Source organism: Pinus tabuliformis, chromosome 2_1, assembly GCF_031772625.1.
Source record: "Pinus tabuliformis cultivar Carrire ecotype Pingquan chromosome 2_1, CPIR1, whole genome shotgun sequence".
NCBI classification, from domain to species: domain Eukaryota; kingdom Viridiplantae; phylum Streptophyta; class Pinopsida; order Pinales; family Pinaceae; genus Pinus; species Pinus tabuliformis.
Genome location: NC_142299.1, coordinates 360,367,930 through 360,383,492, shown reverse-complemented (window position 1 = coordinate 360,383,492; position 15,563 = coordinate 360,367,930). Strand labels below are relative to the sequence as shown.

Sequence of the window (15,563 nt, the reverse complement as noted above, 5' to 3'; positions counted from 1 at the left end):
TCCTTGAGAACATTTTCTGAATGTATTTCTTCATAACAAATATTGTGTTCCATTTTATTATGTTCTCTGATAAGGGTCAAAGAGAAAACTGATTTATTCTGTTCTATTTTTTCTTCTGCCATTTTACTTTTGCATACACCATATTTATACATTTGTGTCTAAATCTATTGATTATTTACATGAAACTTCAATTCCTTCCTTTTTACATCAAATGTGATTAGGCTGACCATATTTACAAAATCAGAACCTAAAATGCAATCATGTGCAATTTCTTGTACACCATAAAACACAATTTCTAACTTTTTCCCTTCAATTTCTATGGATAAGGGATCTGTTTCACCAAAAACAATTACTTATGTTTTGTTTACAACAGTTCCCCTAAATCTTGTTTCTTTCCATAGATAAGTTGGTATGACCTACTTTCTCATTAGATTAAGTTGTGCTCCAGTATCCACTAAATAATCAATTTGGTGGGGCTTTCTATTGTCTAGATGGATCCAGACTTTTATGAAGAACTTGACAATTATTGGAAGCAATGTAGGGTGTTCTAATTCTGGTTCTGTCCTTGTTTCTTCATCAGATTTATCGTCTTCTTCATTGAGCTTAATTCCTTTATTTTTTCTTCTATATCCTGCCTTATAGGCTGGATCTTTTTCAATTTCTTCATATGCCCTAGACATTTCTTCATCTGAGGAGACAGTCTCTTCTAGTCTAATAGCTTCTAGCATGCTTTTAAGCTCTTTGAATTTTTCTATAGCTTCTTTAGCTATTCTCTTATGCTCTTCAATTTGGACCAATAAAGGAGCTTGTTTATCCTTTCTAAATTGTTGCCTATCATAATGCTTGTAATGGCCAGAATAGAGGTCAACAAGATTATAAAATGTTGGATTTACTTCATAAGGAGACCTACCGGTAGTTGCAGGATGTTGGAAAATGGGTTTAGCTATTTGCTGTAAAAGAAAATCTCTTTTAGCTCTTAATGCTATTCTTTCTTGGACTTGCCAAACAGGAAGACTATTGAGCTTTTGATTAATCTCTTCTAACCTTTCTTCGAGATTCTTTTGTTTAGGGATGGAGAACATGAACATGTCATATTGTGGTCATGGGGTTTGCAAGTTTTGGCAATATTCTTCAAAGCTTGGGTATTGAGAATTTCTAGGGAAGGGTAGTTGGGATTGGTCTCCCCCCAATTTTGTGGATCTAAGACACAAAATTGATCAACAAGGTTGGAAATATTGGATTCAGAGGAGGTATCACGAAAGGAATCATTTTCTTCATTAGTAGGAAGAAAACTAATATCATCCGACGGGGAAGGAGGGGGAGTTGTAGAATCTACAAAACAAAGATCCCACCATTCTGGATTGAGGTCATCGGTAAAGAGAGCAAAAAGATGAGAGGTTCGGGGCTTTTTGGGACATTTATTGGTTGATTGCAATTGTAACAGAGAGTAGACTTCTTCGGAGTAGACCACCTTTTGAGATAGGACTTTTTTGGGAAGGGACGTTTGTAGGGATTTGAATTTTTATAATATTTGGCAGGAAGATTAGGAGTCATCTTGATTTGAAAGAGTATTTTTATACTTTTTCTTCTTGTGCTTGCATCGTTTACAGTAGCAAGATGAAAAATTTATGCATTGGTGTCCTCTATTAAAAGCACCATATCCCCATTCTGGCATTTTGCCAATATTCTTGCACAAAGATGGAGTAAACATATTATTAAATATTTTAAAATCCTTAGAGACCCTCTTTTCTAGGCAATGCTCTTGGATTACCATATCTATATGGTAGTCTGCCATAGCTAATGTCATACCCTGCAATCTGATGTCTTTGTCTTTGAAATACTTCTCTACTGCATATGGAAGGGCTCCTGGAAAGCTACAAATATAATACTTGATATATGTAGGATCATTAGCTTTCCCTGCTTGTATAAGTAATTTCTGCATATAGCAGAAGTATTGATGCTTAAGATATAAATCTCCTAATGTCAGAGACATGAAAAGAGATTGAAGATGTTCTGCATCAATTCCTACTTGTTTGGATCCATAAAATTGTAAGCCTAAGGCTTCAAGCAGATCACTGTTAGTTGTCAGAGTATCTAGAAATTCATCTTTGGTTGTTTGGGGCAACCAATGCCACCTTTCCCATGCAAGACCAGTAAATCCTACAATAAGGAGATTGGCCATGTGCTTTGGAGTAATTGTACTATCTTCAGCTCGTTTTGCAATACTCCAATTGCCTAAAATTTGCAAGTCTTCTTTAATCTCTTCTATGCTTTGGCAGCTTATGTTCATCCTATGTGAAGCAGAAATTTTATGAACTAGTGTATCAACATGGTTTAGTTCTTTCTGCAACTAAAATGGAGATAAGAAAGACAAAAATTGAGTTCCTGAGATATAAGATAGCTAAAGGACAAATCCTTTTGCAAGAACATGTCTTAAAAATATTCAAGAATTATCCAGATAAGATCCTAGACAAAACTCAATTACAAAGTTTTTTGGGAAGTCTAAATTATATCAGACCATTCTACAAGAAAGAGGAAGAAGACATTCATATACTGCAACAAAGGCTTAAAAAGAATCATCCAGCCTGGTTAAAAGAGATGACAACAACAATAAAAAATATTAAATAGAAAGTACAAGCCCTACCTCCTCTTTGTTTACCTATTGAAAAGGGTAAATATATTATAGAAACTGATGCATCCCAAAATGCATGGGGTGGAGTCTTGCTGGAAGAATTTGAAGGAAAAGAGGAAATTTGTGGGTATACCTCTAGAACATTCAGAGGAGCAGAGTTGAATTACCCCTCTAGCCACAAAGAGTTACTAGCAGTCAAAAAGACTATTTTGCATTTTAAATTATATCTTAAGCCTGTTAAATTCATAATCAGGACAAATTTAAAATATTTAGCAGGAATGCTAAAGAACAATAGTTTGTTGACAGATAGTCATACTCGTGTGCAAAAATGGGCAGTCTGGTTAGAAAATTTTGATTTTGATATTGTGCATAAACCAGGTTACTTAAATTGCATAGCTGATATGTTATCTAGAGAAGCTGATGATAGGTCTGATATAACATTATTTATGCTATCTAGTGCAAAAATGAAAAAGGTTAAAGAAGAAGATTTTGAGAGAAGAAAACAATTTGTTTTCTCTACACTCCAGACAACTGCAAAAGAATACATGGACTACAAATTAGTCCAAGAAATCCTTTCAAGCCCATTAAAGATAAACATTCTAGAAAAGTGGGAAAGGAAAGCATTATGGCAAACCAATAATGCTTACAACAGATTAGTCAGAGAAAAGCATGGTGTCTAGATAGATGAAGAAGATAATCAATGCTATTGTGACCTTGGTTTTGGCAAAATGAACTCGGCCACTTATTCCTTGATTTTACAAATGATCAGAGAAAAAGAACATGTTGTAATTTGTGCAGATCCAAATAATATGGTCGGGCATCCTTAGACAGGGTGGACAAAGATTTTCTCAGATAAATTTTGTCTAAGAAAAGATTGGGTTCAAAGGCACATCAATTTCATCTTACATCTGCAAGCAGATATGAAAGCAGCTGCTCAACATGAATTATGGTTCAAATTTAAACTTAAACATCTTGTAGGGAAAATTACACCGCTTGAATCATTGAAGTATATTCAATACAAAAATCATAATTTGAATAATAAAGGCAAAGTGGTGGAAACGGTAACCGAAATAGAAGAAATTAACCTCTAGGTTGAATCTAAGTTGCAAGGAGAATTTATTTGTGAACGATGTCCTTTTATGAAATGATTAGATGTAGAGGAGTGCTTTTCAGAGATTCTTTACCCAATTAGAGATTTCAACACAGGGTCTGCAAGTGGTAACAATCTAGTACCCAATACTCGTTTGCATGTTGAATTCTGAAGGATGTAAATGTAAAACTTGTAGGGATGATTCTTCTTATTCTGACAAGCCTGTAGGATGCTCATGTGGAGAACCCATGTGCATTTGCTTAATGACGACAATTAATAATTATGTATCGTTGAACTGATCGGCATTTTGTGAAGCTAGTCTGTTCTCGCAGGCTTTCAACAAAAGCATCCACTGTGTTCTTTTATAAAGGTTATGTGGGATTCCTTTAAATCTCCTTTGTGTAAGATTTGTTGGACGAATTTTTGAGTCTCAGAGGACTTCTCCAACTTCTGGTGGGACTTGACCCACATCTCAGAGAATCTACAGTAAAAGCAAAACTATTCAATTACTTTAAGGATGATTCTCTCTAACATTGTCAGTCATTCATATCTCGAGAAGATACCTTATGTTCCCTCGAAGGATTATAAATAAGGAAGGGAACTCTTATATGCATCAAGAGTTAGAGTCTTTATCATTCCTCTTTCTGCATTTTAAGTTGGAGTCCGTCTGAAGTTTGCTCGTGCCCTGCAACTGCGCTCAGAGCAACCAATATGCATCTTGAGTAAACAAAAGACAAGTCTTAGGTCTGAGCTCGACAAGCCTACACACATGCATGCGAGTGTATGTGTGAACCTAAAGTGGCGGAACTCATTGGGTGTCTCAATATAATAGAAGTCTGTAATATTTATTTTCAGTTGTGATGGTTGCCGAGTTTGTAAGCCAATTGAGTGTCTATCACATATGAGTATAAGCAAAAGATATACTGAAACAAAATTACTCTTCTCACATAAACTTTCAAACTAAAAATATATATATATAAACAAATTTATATCACAATTTTATTAATATTATTTTATAATAAATCTAAATTGACATCTCATTTAATTTAAAATAATATTCCTATTCAATTCAATGATATTTATCCTCACCCATAATAACATATGACACCTTCCAATTACTTTGAACCAAAAGCTTATCTCAACCTTCCAATTCCTTTGAACCAAAAGTTTATTAAACACACATTGCTTAGAGTCTAAGCAATGGGTCTCCCAATATTTGCTCATCATTAAATAAAACCAGAAAAAGTTGCAAATTACAAAAATTGATGGTTGTCCCTATCAGAGGAAGGCAGAGTCAAAACAACGACAGACAATTCCCAAGAACGCATTAGAAAACGAATCCATACCTGTCCCCGCGAGTCGAACTCGCGACCAAGTATCAGATAGCATCCCGGGGAAACCGGCCATGGCCCCTCCATCTCGGGCGTCACCGGCTAATATCCATTATTCGCCGGTGTACGGATGTCAGGGATAGACTGGTTTCCCAGCTCAGCCAGTCTCGAAACCGCTCTGGTTTTCAGAGGACCAGGAGCCGGCTGAAGACCCGCACCCGTCTCTGGTGGGTCCGTAAAGGTGTCCTTTTGCCACGTGTCGAAGTCACGTTACTTTACAGTAAGACCGATTTGGCTACAGGAAAAGTCTGAGAAAGCCGGGGTTTGAACACTATCCGCAGAAACATGTGTGTGTATATATATATATTCTCCAACAGAAATCAATCTGACTCCGGATCGATCCCCTGCCAGATGATCTTCCCCAAGCTCACAGAACCTGCAATTCTGTGTTCGATTTCTATGAATTAATGGAATATTATGGCAATAGTTCTGCAATGGCGAGATATCTAGGTTCCGCGGTTGATCCTCCTCCTCCTGATTGGAATTCGCAACATGTTGCTGCGGATTTGGGCATGGAGGGTAATTTTGTCCTTTAATTATTGGATTGATGCATTGGTTTTCATTTTTGGGTTTAATTCATCTGTGGAATTGATCGCTGGCTTTTTAAGTTTTCGTTTGGGTTTAACTGACAACAGTAGTTTTTATATGATTTTTTAATTGGGCTTTGCTGACGTTCTAATCTTTGAATGCTTTTCATTTCGATTCAGATGATTGTAGTGCTTTTAAACAAATTTCAATTGGGTTCAGCCCCGATTATCTAATCTAAGAATGGTTTTCTTTTAGGTTCAGTTAATTGGACCGATTCTTAGATGAATTTGTGTTGGGGTTTAGTTGATGGCAGTGGTTTTTTGCTTAAGTTTCAGTTGGGGTTGATTCATTATGGGAATTAACTCGTGGGTTGGATTTTGATTATGAGATGCTCTGTAAATTATATGAAGAGGGATGGGCTTAGTGAGAATCATCATCATTTGGTGTTAGTGCAGTGCGTTGTCTTTTATTAACTTTCATCTGGGGTCGATTCATTCTGGGAATTAAGTTGTGGGTTGGATTTTGATCATTGAATGGTTTGTGAATATTATGAATTTTCATTGGGGTTAGTTGATAACAGTGATTTTAAGTTAACTTTCATCTGTGGGATTGATTCATTCGGGAATTACTTGTGGATTTGCTTTTGATCGTCGGATGATTTGCTAATTAAAGTAATTTTCGTTTGGTTTTGGTGGATAGTAGCGGTTTTAATCAATATTCATATGAGTTTGATTCATATCGGGAATTAACTTCTGGTTTGGTTTTTGATCATGCGATTGTTTTCCATCACTGTAGAGGCAATGCGGCAAATGAACCTGCAATCTCATGATGTTGCAGAAAGGGGACTCTCTGGACCCTTACCAGAGAGACCAGGAGAGATTGATTGCGCACATTACATGAGGACAGGAATTTGCGGTTTTGGCATGACCTGCCGGTTTAATCACCCCCCTAGAAGGAATATAGTATGTTGCTCTGTACCCTTTTGCTTAATTTGATTGGCAGAACAGGGTCAATATTGTGATTAGTCAGTCTTTGATGATTGATTGAACAACTCAATTTCAATTTGGTACACTCCCAACACTGCTTTTCTAAAGACAATAACATCTAGGTTCCGAGCGCCCCAGTAATATTTACTTCAGAAGTTTGACATTGGTTTCGATCAGACGAGAGAACATGAACTGTGAGTTTTCTAGCGTCATCTGTGTTTCATGAGAGTTGAACTTTTGACCAACTCTGCAGCAACGTGCTGTTTGTACATTGTTACTGAGCTAGATACAGTTTTGAATCAAAATCATTATTCTTTACCTATTTCTAGGCCACAATGTTAGGCCTTGGTAAAACCGTGTTTTGTTGTTGTTTACTTAAGGCCCTCTTAGCTGTGAGTTCAAGTGAGCAATCTTACAACAGGTGCAAACATTGCCATTTCAATTGCCGTAGTGTTATTTTCTCCAGATGGTATATTTGCCATTTTATTAGCGTTTAGAAATTTATGTATTTGTTAAAATCTTTACTGAATCATATTCTTCTTTTATAAAACTTGGATGAAGTAAGTGTATAAGCAATGGACAAATCCTACTTTCTCTCTGGCATGAAGGAAATGTATACTAAAAAATGATATAAGAATAAGTTGGATCTAAACCAGACTCTGGGGGACATCTAGGGGTGATTTGCCCATTTTAAAAGGAGGAAATAAGAACACCTATCTTGTTGGCATATTATGCTGTGGATCAGTGAACCTGAAGTTGTGAATTGTTATGATTTGGAAAAATATCATCGACTATGTTTTTCTTTGTAAAATGCTTTCTCACTGAGCTCAAACTTGAAAGAGTAAATTTTGGCCTCTGCCTAATTGTATACTGAGTCCTGACCATGACGTCTATAATCAGGCTGCAGCAGTTGCGAGAAACAGAGGCGAGTACCCTGAGCGTCCTGGTGATCCTGAATGTCAGGTATTCATTTGCTTTAGGCAAAATAAGTTATTAGTTAATTTGCCATATCTTTTCAGGAAACCATAAAACTATGAATGAGGTCCTCTTTTCCTTTGCTAATTCTTTATTGACGTGTTACAGCACTTACCAGTTGAACATGTTTCCTACACCAAACAATATTATGCTAATGCCTTTTTAATTAACAGCGACAACATTTTGGAGTTATGCAATTTATTCTTACCTTCTCATCTTCTTTTGAAGTCTTGTCTCAAGTCACTTTTTTCTTTTCCTCCGCGAATTATGGATGTTGGTAGTTTAATTGGCCTCAATTATCTTGTTTAATTAATAATGCAGGAACTTTAAACCACCGTTCTCGGCTTATATGTTGAGGCGAAGAACTGACATAAGTAACTAAATAATCAAGTCAGTTTTCCTCTTTATAGTTGTCAGTGCTGGGTGAATTATTGGAAGGAATCCTACTGTGGAGGAAAAATGTTACTATATCTATATACCAACTAATAACACTGTCAAGTCATAGTCAAGAACCTTTTCATTGGGCTCAGAAAGAGCATACAACTAATCCTGCTCTTTGGATTTTCATCCTGGATGTTGTTTATAAAAGGGGACCGGGAGATGGTTTTTTCCGGCTGAATGTCATAACCACCCTGGAGCATTATCCTTTTATGCAGTTTTCCGACTAGCTTTATAATACATTTTTTGACAGCCTAATAAATGAAAATGAGCAAGAGAGGCTCTTGGAACATGAGAAGTGAAGTGTTAGATTTTTTTCCCTCAATTTTAGTCAAGAACTTCTATCTGTCAAATCTCTTTTTGTTAGTCAAGCTTCTATTACATCACTCACATAATATTCGTTTGTTGAATTTCGTCTGGCAGCATTTTGTAAAGACAGGAACTTGCAAATTTGGTGCTACCTGCAAATACCATCACCCAAAATACAAGGCTGGAACATCAGACTGGCAGCAACTGAATGCTCTTGGCTACCCGTTGCGCCTGGTTGGTATTTGTTAGCTCTTGCATTGACTATGTTAATTTTGTCCTGAGGATGAACCACACTGGCTGGTTTGAAACGCGTCGACCAAATATTGGAAATGTGATTTTTTCTGAAAATCTTCATAAATTAATATGTTAATCTGTTCGAGCAACTTTTGTTTTGAAAATTTATTTTTTTGGTTCTGTACATTTTCCTTTCTTTAGACCTGAAATGATATCATGAAATGTAATTGTCATTATTTTGCAACGAAATTGGAGATTCTTGTCTGTTTCACTCTCCGATATGATAGATAGTGCATAACCAGGGCTATAATAAATTGAATTCATAATATGGAAATTTGGGAGAACTATGGTGACAATCAGGGTCATTATATCTCTAATTGTATGTTTAAAGTTTAAACCAATGCATTTTCTCATTTTCCTTCTCATCACAGTTTCTTATTCTGTATTTGGGTAGCCATATCTTAGTTTTCACATTTTCTTGTTTTCCAGACGATTCTGTCAATCTTTTGATCTTAGAAGTTTAACATGAACCTGTTGTTATGTACATTTGCTTGCAGAATGAGAAGGAATGCTCTCACTATGTTAAAACAGGACAGTGCAAGTTTGGTGTCACTTGTAAATATCATCATCCACAGCCAGTTGGACCATCAGTTGCAATTCCTGGACCTTCCTCATATTATCCAACTGGACCTTCTTTCTCAATACCCAGTCCTCAACAATATGCGGGAGGGCTAACAACATGGCCAATTTCAAGGACGCCACTAATGGCCAACCCCTATCTGCAAGGCCCCTCTACTTATGTACCTTTAGTGATTCCCCATGGAATGATGCCAGTTCCTGGCTGGAACTCTTTTCATGTAAGTTTGTGCAATTGTTTGGATTGCTTTATTCTTTTTGGTTTAGGCTGCCTAATATTTAACTCCAGTTGAATATGGATGATATATTTTTTCAAGGAAAATGTAATTAATTTGTGTAGCACTTATGTGGGTTGAACACGGCACTAATCACATTAGCACAAAAATCAAGGACCAAGTGTTAAAAGGGAGTAGCTTGTTCGGTAATTGGATGTTGGAATGTGACTAATAGTATTTGCATTTGTAATTTAAATGAAGAATACCAGTAAACAGTGTTATATGGTTCTATGTGTATGTCTAAAAGAATTGGAGAATAAAATACAAATATTTATTTAATGGCAAGTTATTGAATGTTTGTCTTATTTTATGGACGAAACACAGGGACAAGTGGGTTCTATAACTTCTCGTGATGTGGGGCAACAAGCACCTGGAACTGGTTTATTCTATGGCCCTAGGTACCAAACAGATGGAATGAACCCTAGTATTCAGGGGGCACTGGCTTCATATTCATCTCGATCAGGTTCAATGGGGATTCCATCAACCAATACACAAATGGAGCATATGTTTCCAGAGAGACATGGTCAACCAGAATGTCAATTTTACATGAGAACAGGGTACTGTAAATATGGTTCAACATGTAAATATCATCATCCAAGGGACAGGACTGTTCCATTGACAAGCTGTACACTCAGCCCTCTCGGCTTACCACTGCGTTCGGTAAAAAAATTGTTTGTTTTTTCCTTGCTGTCCTTGATAAGTTTGAAAATACCTGTCAGGAAATTCCCATTTGCTCCGTTGAACCTATATATGCTTCCATTTGCTAGTCGGATACATTATTTCATATTTTCTACTAGCAAACTTATGGAATGATGCCTTTTTTGATTTCCTGATCTCTTCCGTACCTCCAATTATCGTAGCAAGTGAAAGAATTATGGCTAGCACTTATAGGTAAATAGGAAATCCATCCCCAAATCCATCGAGTTTCTGTTCAGTAAACGGTAATATTGTATATTCAACATTCCATGTGAAGCATGGATATGAATTGATTTAGTTCCATGCCAATTTCTATGGTGTTAGGAATAATACCAGGGAGCAACAAAATCAAAATGAATGTGGAAATAAAACACAAAATAACACAATACAAGAGAGACACCAATGTATTTGGTACACCTGATTTGGGCTACAACCACAGAGAAACAGCCAGTCCTTCCTTTTATTCCATCTAGCAAAACAAAGGGATACAACTGGCAGCGCATCTGCTGCAACGTCTTCACTCTCTCACAGTCACCTGTCTTAGTTACAACACTGTCTCGATAATACACAGCTGCGACATAATGCCGATATAACAAAAGAAGGTAGCCTTACAGGGCTAAAAACCCTAACATAATTTCTTCCGTCAGATCTGTTACCTAATGATAAATGGTCCATATTAACTACAAAATTACAATATCCAAATTTTATTCTTTGGGGGTGCTGCCCCTAAACTGCTGCTTGGGGGGCTCCAAAGGATTGTTGCCATTCCCCTTGGACCCCTTCGTGACAAAGTGGGGTGGCAAGCCTCTGCCCCCCCCACCCCCCCAATCAGCAACTGGGGTCCAAATGTTGCTGGAACAGGTTCCACAACCAGCATATGGGAAATAGTATCATCTCTGCAGATGAAGAAAAAGTAGTGGAAACACACCAAAAGTAAAAATCTCGTTCATTTCGTTTATGCCCATTAGTGAAAAGTTTTTACAGGGTGTGATTAACTCAGACTACAGCTTTAGGGAGATTTAACCTTCTAGTTTTCATTAATCCCTTAAATCAAAGCATTTGCCTATATTATTTCAAGTGCATGCGAGCCACTCAGAGTCTAGTCACAGAAAGCTTCAACCTTCTGTTTCTAGTTAATCACACTAATTAAAGTATTTAATACTATTTAGGTGCATATAAACGCGTTGCACTGTAGTTCTGGGAAGCATAGTAGCAATATTTTTATATGATTTGGATTTCAAATATGATTCAATATGGAAAAAATACGTTACAGAAAAATCCAGTATGGCTCCAATACAGGGTATCCATCTTATAGATTTGAAAATATGCATTTTGTTCCAAATTTTAGAAGGATTTCTGCTTCAAGAATTCTCAATAAATCAGGAAAAAATTAATCCACTTTTTGAAACTCTTACAATTAGTTTATAATTATAAATGTATTCAAGATCTTTTAAAATTATTTTAGGGGTTTTTATGCTGTTTGTTTTTTGGGTTTATGAGTCCATGGGCATTAAATACACGAGGCTTATTATCAAAGACAATAAAAAATAAGCTGACTGTACAGTACCCATGATGCATGGAAAATTAGCTCAATTTTGTACTACCACTGAATTTCCATATGGTGAAGCCCAATATGGGTGAATCTTGCTACTATGCTGGGAAGCTTCAACCTTCTATTTCTAGTTAATAAATTAAAGTGTTTGACTACATTATTTTAAGCGCACACCCTGGGTGACAATGCGGGACAATAAATTTGAGCACACATATTTTTGGCGTAAATTGCCATTCCCAAGCTGATTGCCCAAGCTCCTGCAGTATCTAAATAAATGTTTTCCTAGAAGAAAGCTCAGGGATGAAGAATAGATTCCAAAGAAATCCTGTAAAGATGTCATTGTTGTATAGATCTGCCAACTGCTCATGTGAGGGCATGTTTAGCTTCTTGCCTCTACTTGGACATGGAATAATATCTTCTTGTTTCTTGCACAAGCAGATACCTTGGTATAAATAGAATGTATGCACAGTTGGACTTTTTGTGTGCAGTGTTTCCCTGGCACAATAAGGGGAAAGCACCCATCTCCTGATATAGTAAGGAAACTCTAAACGCTAATTAGTGAAGGAAGCCATTAAATTGTCTGAGAAATTAATCTTATATTATGGATTGAGACAATGGTGGTTCTAAAAGGGAGGTTCTATTATAAAGGCTTAAATTGGATCCTAATATAGGGTTGATAATGGCTGGAATATGGCCTTTTGGTCTTCCAGAAGAATTCTCTTTATATTAATATACATAATCCTAAGTTATGCTTTGGGGAACATACCCTCCAAAGCTTTGTCCTCAGAACATCATTTTATACTAGTACGACTGGATCAAATTTTGCCCACTTGTTATTCTTAGTCTTCATCTGGGTCACTGCTTTTTGTTTAGATGATCTTGGGCCATAACATTCCCTCCATCTTTAGAGGATTCATCCTTGAAGCCTGAACTGTTGCTAGAATTCTTAGTGTCATACTGTTTGATTGACCTATATGTTTTGAAACTGTTAAGTCACCTGAACCTGCCATTCATGAGGGCTGGTGTCATTGACTGTTCATATATTACCCAACTCTTCTCCTGATACTGGAGTTTGTGGGTTATATAGGACCATAATTTTTCTGATCATGCCAATTTCATGGAGGAGCCTTATCTCCTTTAAGAATTATTTTAACTACATTATTTTTTGGGCCATGACAATATTCTTTTCGTCTAACATTGACTCTTTCTTCTGCATGCTAAAGTCAACTCCTTTTTAGAATCTGAGTGTGAAATTTCAAAAGACGTGGATAGAGGTAGTCCTGACTCCTTGGAAACCATTTTGGAACCTAGGTGTGAGCTGCTTCCTCCATATGTGTAAGTGCATTTTGTCGTCATTTTTTTTGCAGCTTCTACTTGCGTGGCATTATTTCTTCTTTAGAGCTAGATCGAGTGACCTCAATTCACTGATTGCGAAGGGATTTCCTTTCAGCCTATTTGTTTATTGTGTGCACCTCCATTGTTCTGCTCTTTCAACTCTTGTGTCCCCATTCCTTTCTTTACTCCACAAAATAAGATGTGTTGGATGTTCAACTTTCTATGCTCATGGCATATTGGTTGGCCTCTAATGTGTGTCAATATTTGATCCTCTGTAGCTTGGTAATAACTTCTCACTATTGTGCCTTTTCTTCCTTAGCTATCTCTTATCTTCTTATGATCTGCTCTTCTGAACAGCAGATGACACTGGGTATTGAGCTCTTTACTATTTGCTCTTCTCAACAACAGACAATGCTGGATATTGAGAATTTGAGCTCTCGATCAAAATATATGCCTTCCTTGAACATGGGGTATTATCCTCACTGCAAGGATCCACTCAAGTTGAGAGGGTTCAATTTGATGTGTTGATAGTTGTGTATCCCTTTTTGCTAATCTAGAGAATGTGCTACCATATATCAAATTAATGGGTAGAGTCTACACTTTCCAACAGATCAGATCATTCACAACCTCATGTTATGATTGGAATTTATGTATTGTTGTCTTTTTCAGCCTCAGGCTGATTCAATGAGTTAACTTTGACCGTTTGAATCTCCCTTCTTTTGGGACCAAAATATGAAAGAGAATATATCAGTAGAAAGTGCAGGATGTTTTTGTATATAGGCAGGCGGTGTAATATTGATTTTACCAAGATGAGGGCTAAGTTCTAAACCCTATTAGACAGAGGACCACACAATAATTTAAAAAAGCTTTTGGGTCCCAGCTAGGGCCCTTCCAAATTCTTATTTGTCTATAAAGTCATGTCGAGTGCTTGGAATTCGAATTCCATTTTAGGTTTTTATTTTTATTCATTGTAGTGAGATTACCGATTTTTTTCTAGGTAGATGATGGAGAAAATTAAGGTGTGGACCAACTCCTACGTCCATGGAAATGCGAAGTTTAAAACTAAGAGTGGTTGGTAGCAACTCTTTGTTTCTATCCAACTATATTCTTTGGGCTTCCAAAATGGAACTTAGATCTCTGAAATTAATGCTCTCTTAACTTATTCTACATTGGATTGCATGTGGGAGAAATTCTCATAGATGACAAATGCTTTTACATAGAAGAACAGAGATCTACAAATTATAGATCCCTCTCCTAATCTTCACAGTACACATATCATGCACTTTTGGTCTCTCAACTTTGACCTTTAGATTCCATTACTTTGTATTTCCCCTAGCCTTTGATGTCACCCATGTTCCTCCCAACTCACAGTTGACATGGAATTTAACATTCATAAATATTGACACATAGCCTTTCATGTGACGCATGTTCGTCCTAGCTCATACTTTCATGAAATTCCACATTTGTAAGTATTGACACATAGATACTCTAATTGCACCAAGATATGTGAGGTGTGCATGAAATTGGTGTGTTGTTATGGTGGTAAAGCTAATAAAATAAAATAGAAAAAAATTGAGGTCCACGTTAAATGTTCAGAAAGAAAAACGAGCCAACTCTGAAATAATAAATAAAGTATAAACTAGCATAGATCTATCTTCACTGTAGATCTTTGTGCCGAGAGGCGCTCTCCAGCCCAGTATGGTAGAGATGTTGTAATGTCCTGTTTAACATATTGACTTGGTAAGTAAAAAAAGAATAATTATCAATAAAACATTTTGACTCGGTCAAATTACATAAAATTAAACTAAAAATAATAAATATAATTTAATATAATTAATAATTAAACTAGCCGAGATCCATCTTAACTCCGAATCTACCAAGCATTGAGAGGGATCAAATCTCATGAGATGAAAACCTCTTTTAGATTGAAAAGAGATTTGATCCCTCTCGATGCTTGGTAGATCCAGAGTTAAGATGGATCTAGGCTGGCTTAAGCATAGAAAGGTTTGAGTTACATCACATTAGAATTTTATTAATGACCTGTGACTCACAACCATAATCTATGTCGATAATCACAAGCACTTCGCCTCAGAAACACTAAATTAGTTAGGACTTGCACTATGACCAATATCTAACCCCTACTAAAAATTTTGTAGCTTTTGTTGTATATGTTCCATGTTAAAAAATTTGCAACTACCGTAAGATGCCGAAAAGTTTTAATTGTCCATTACCTCTGAAGCTTGTTGCTTCTCTTTCATGATATTTGGTCTTGGTCTTGGAATATCTTTCAGAATGCCATACATTGCCACCAAATCTTGGGTCAATGCGGACAAAGGTCTTCTTCAGGCTCAACTTGAATCAGTACCTATTGGTTTTTTTTTGCATGATTACATAAAACTAATTCAACTGATGGGTTTCTAGCCCAAACCTATTACCCTGACTTGCTTGTACTTGAAAAATCCTAAAGCAAATCTCCAAGCTGGTTT

General features: G+C 36.5%; 1 protein-coding gene across 2 annotated transcripts in view; it reads left to right on the top strand.

Moving 5' to 3' along the window:
- The first annotated feature begins 5,377 nt into the window (after window positions 1-5,377).
- LOC149200354 (zinc finger CCCH domain-containing protein ZFN-like) overlaps window positions 5,378-15,563 on the top strand; it is a 116,817-nt gene continuing 106,631 nt past the window's right edge. Inside the window, exons 1-6 of one of the 2 annotated variants that reach the window (XM_089402681.1) lie at window positions 5,378-5,632; window positions 6,437-6,603; window positions 7,528-7,590; window positions 8,464-8,583; window positions 9,141-9,440; window positions 9,819-10,154. In XM_089402681.1, the coding sequence (XP_089258807.1) occupies window positions 5,521-5,632; window positions 6,437-6,603; window positions 7,528-7,590; window positions 8,464-8,583; window positions 9,141-9,440; window positions 9,819-10,154 (1,098 nt within the window). In that variant the 5' untranslated portion in view covers window positions 5,378-5,520. The remainder of the gene's footprint in view (window positions 5,633-6,436; window positions 6,604-7,527; window positions 7,591-8,463; window positions 8,584-9,140; window positions 9,441-9,818; window positions 10,155-15,563) is intronic. The other variant, XM_089402680.1, reaches the window with a different exon arrangement.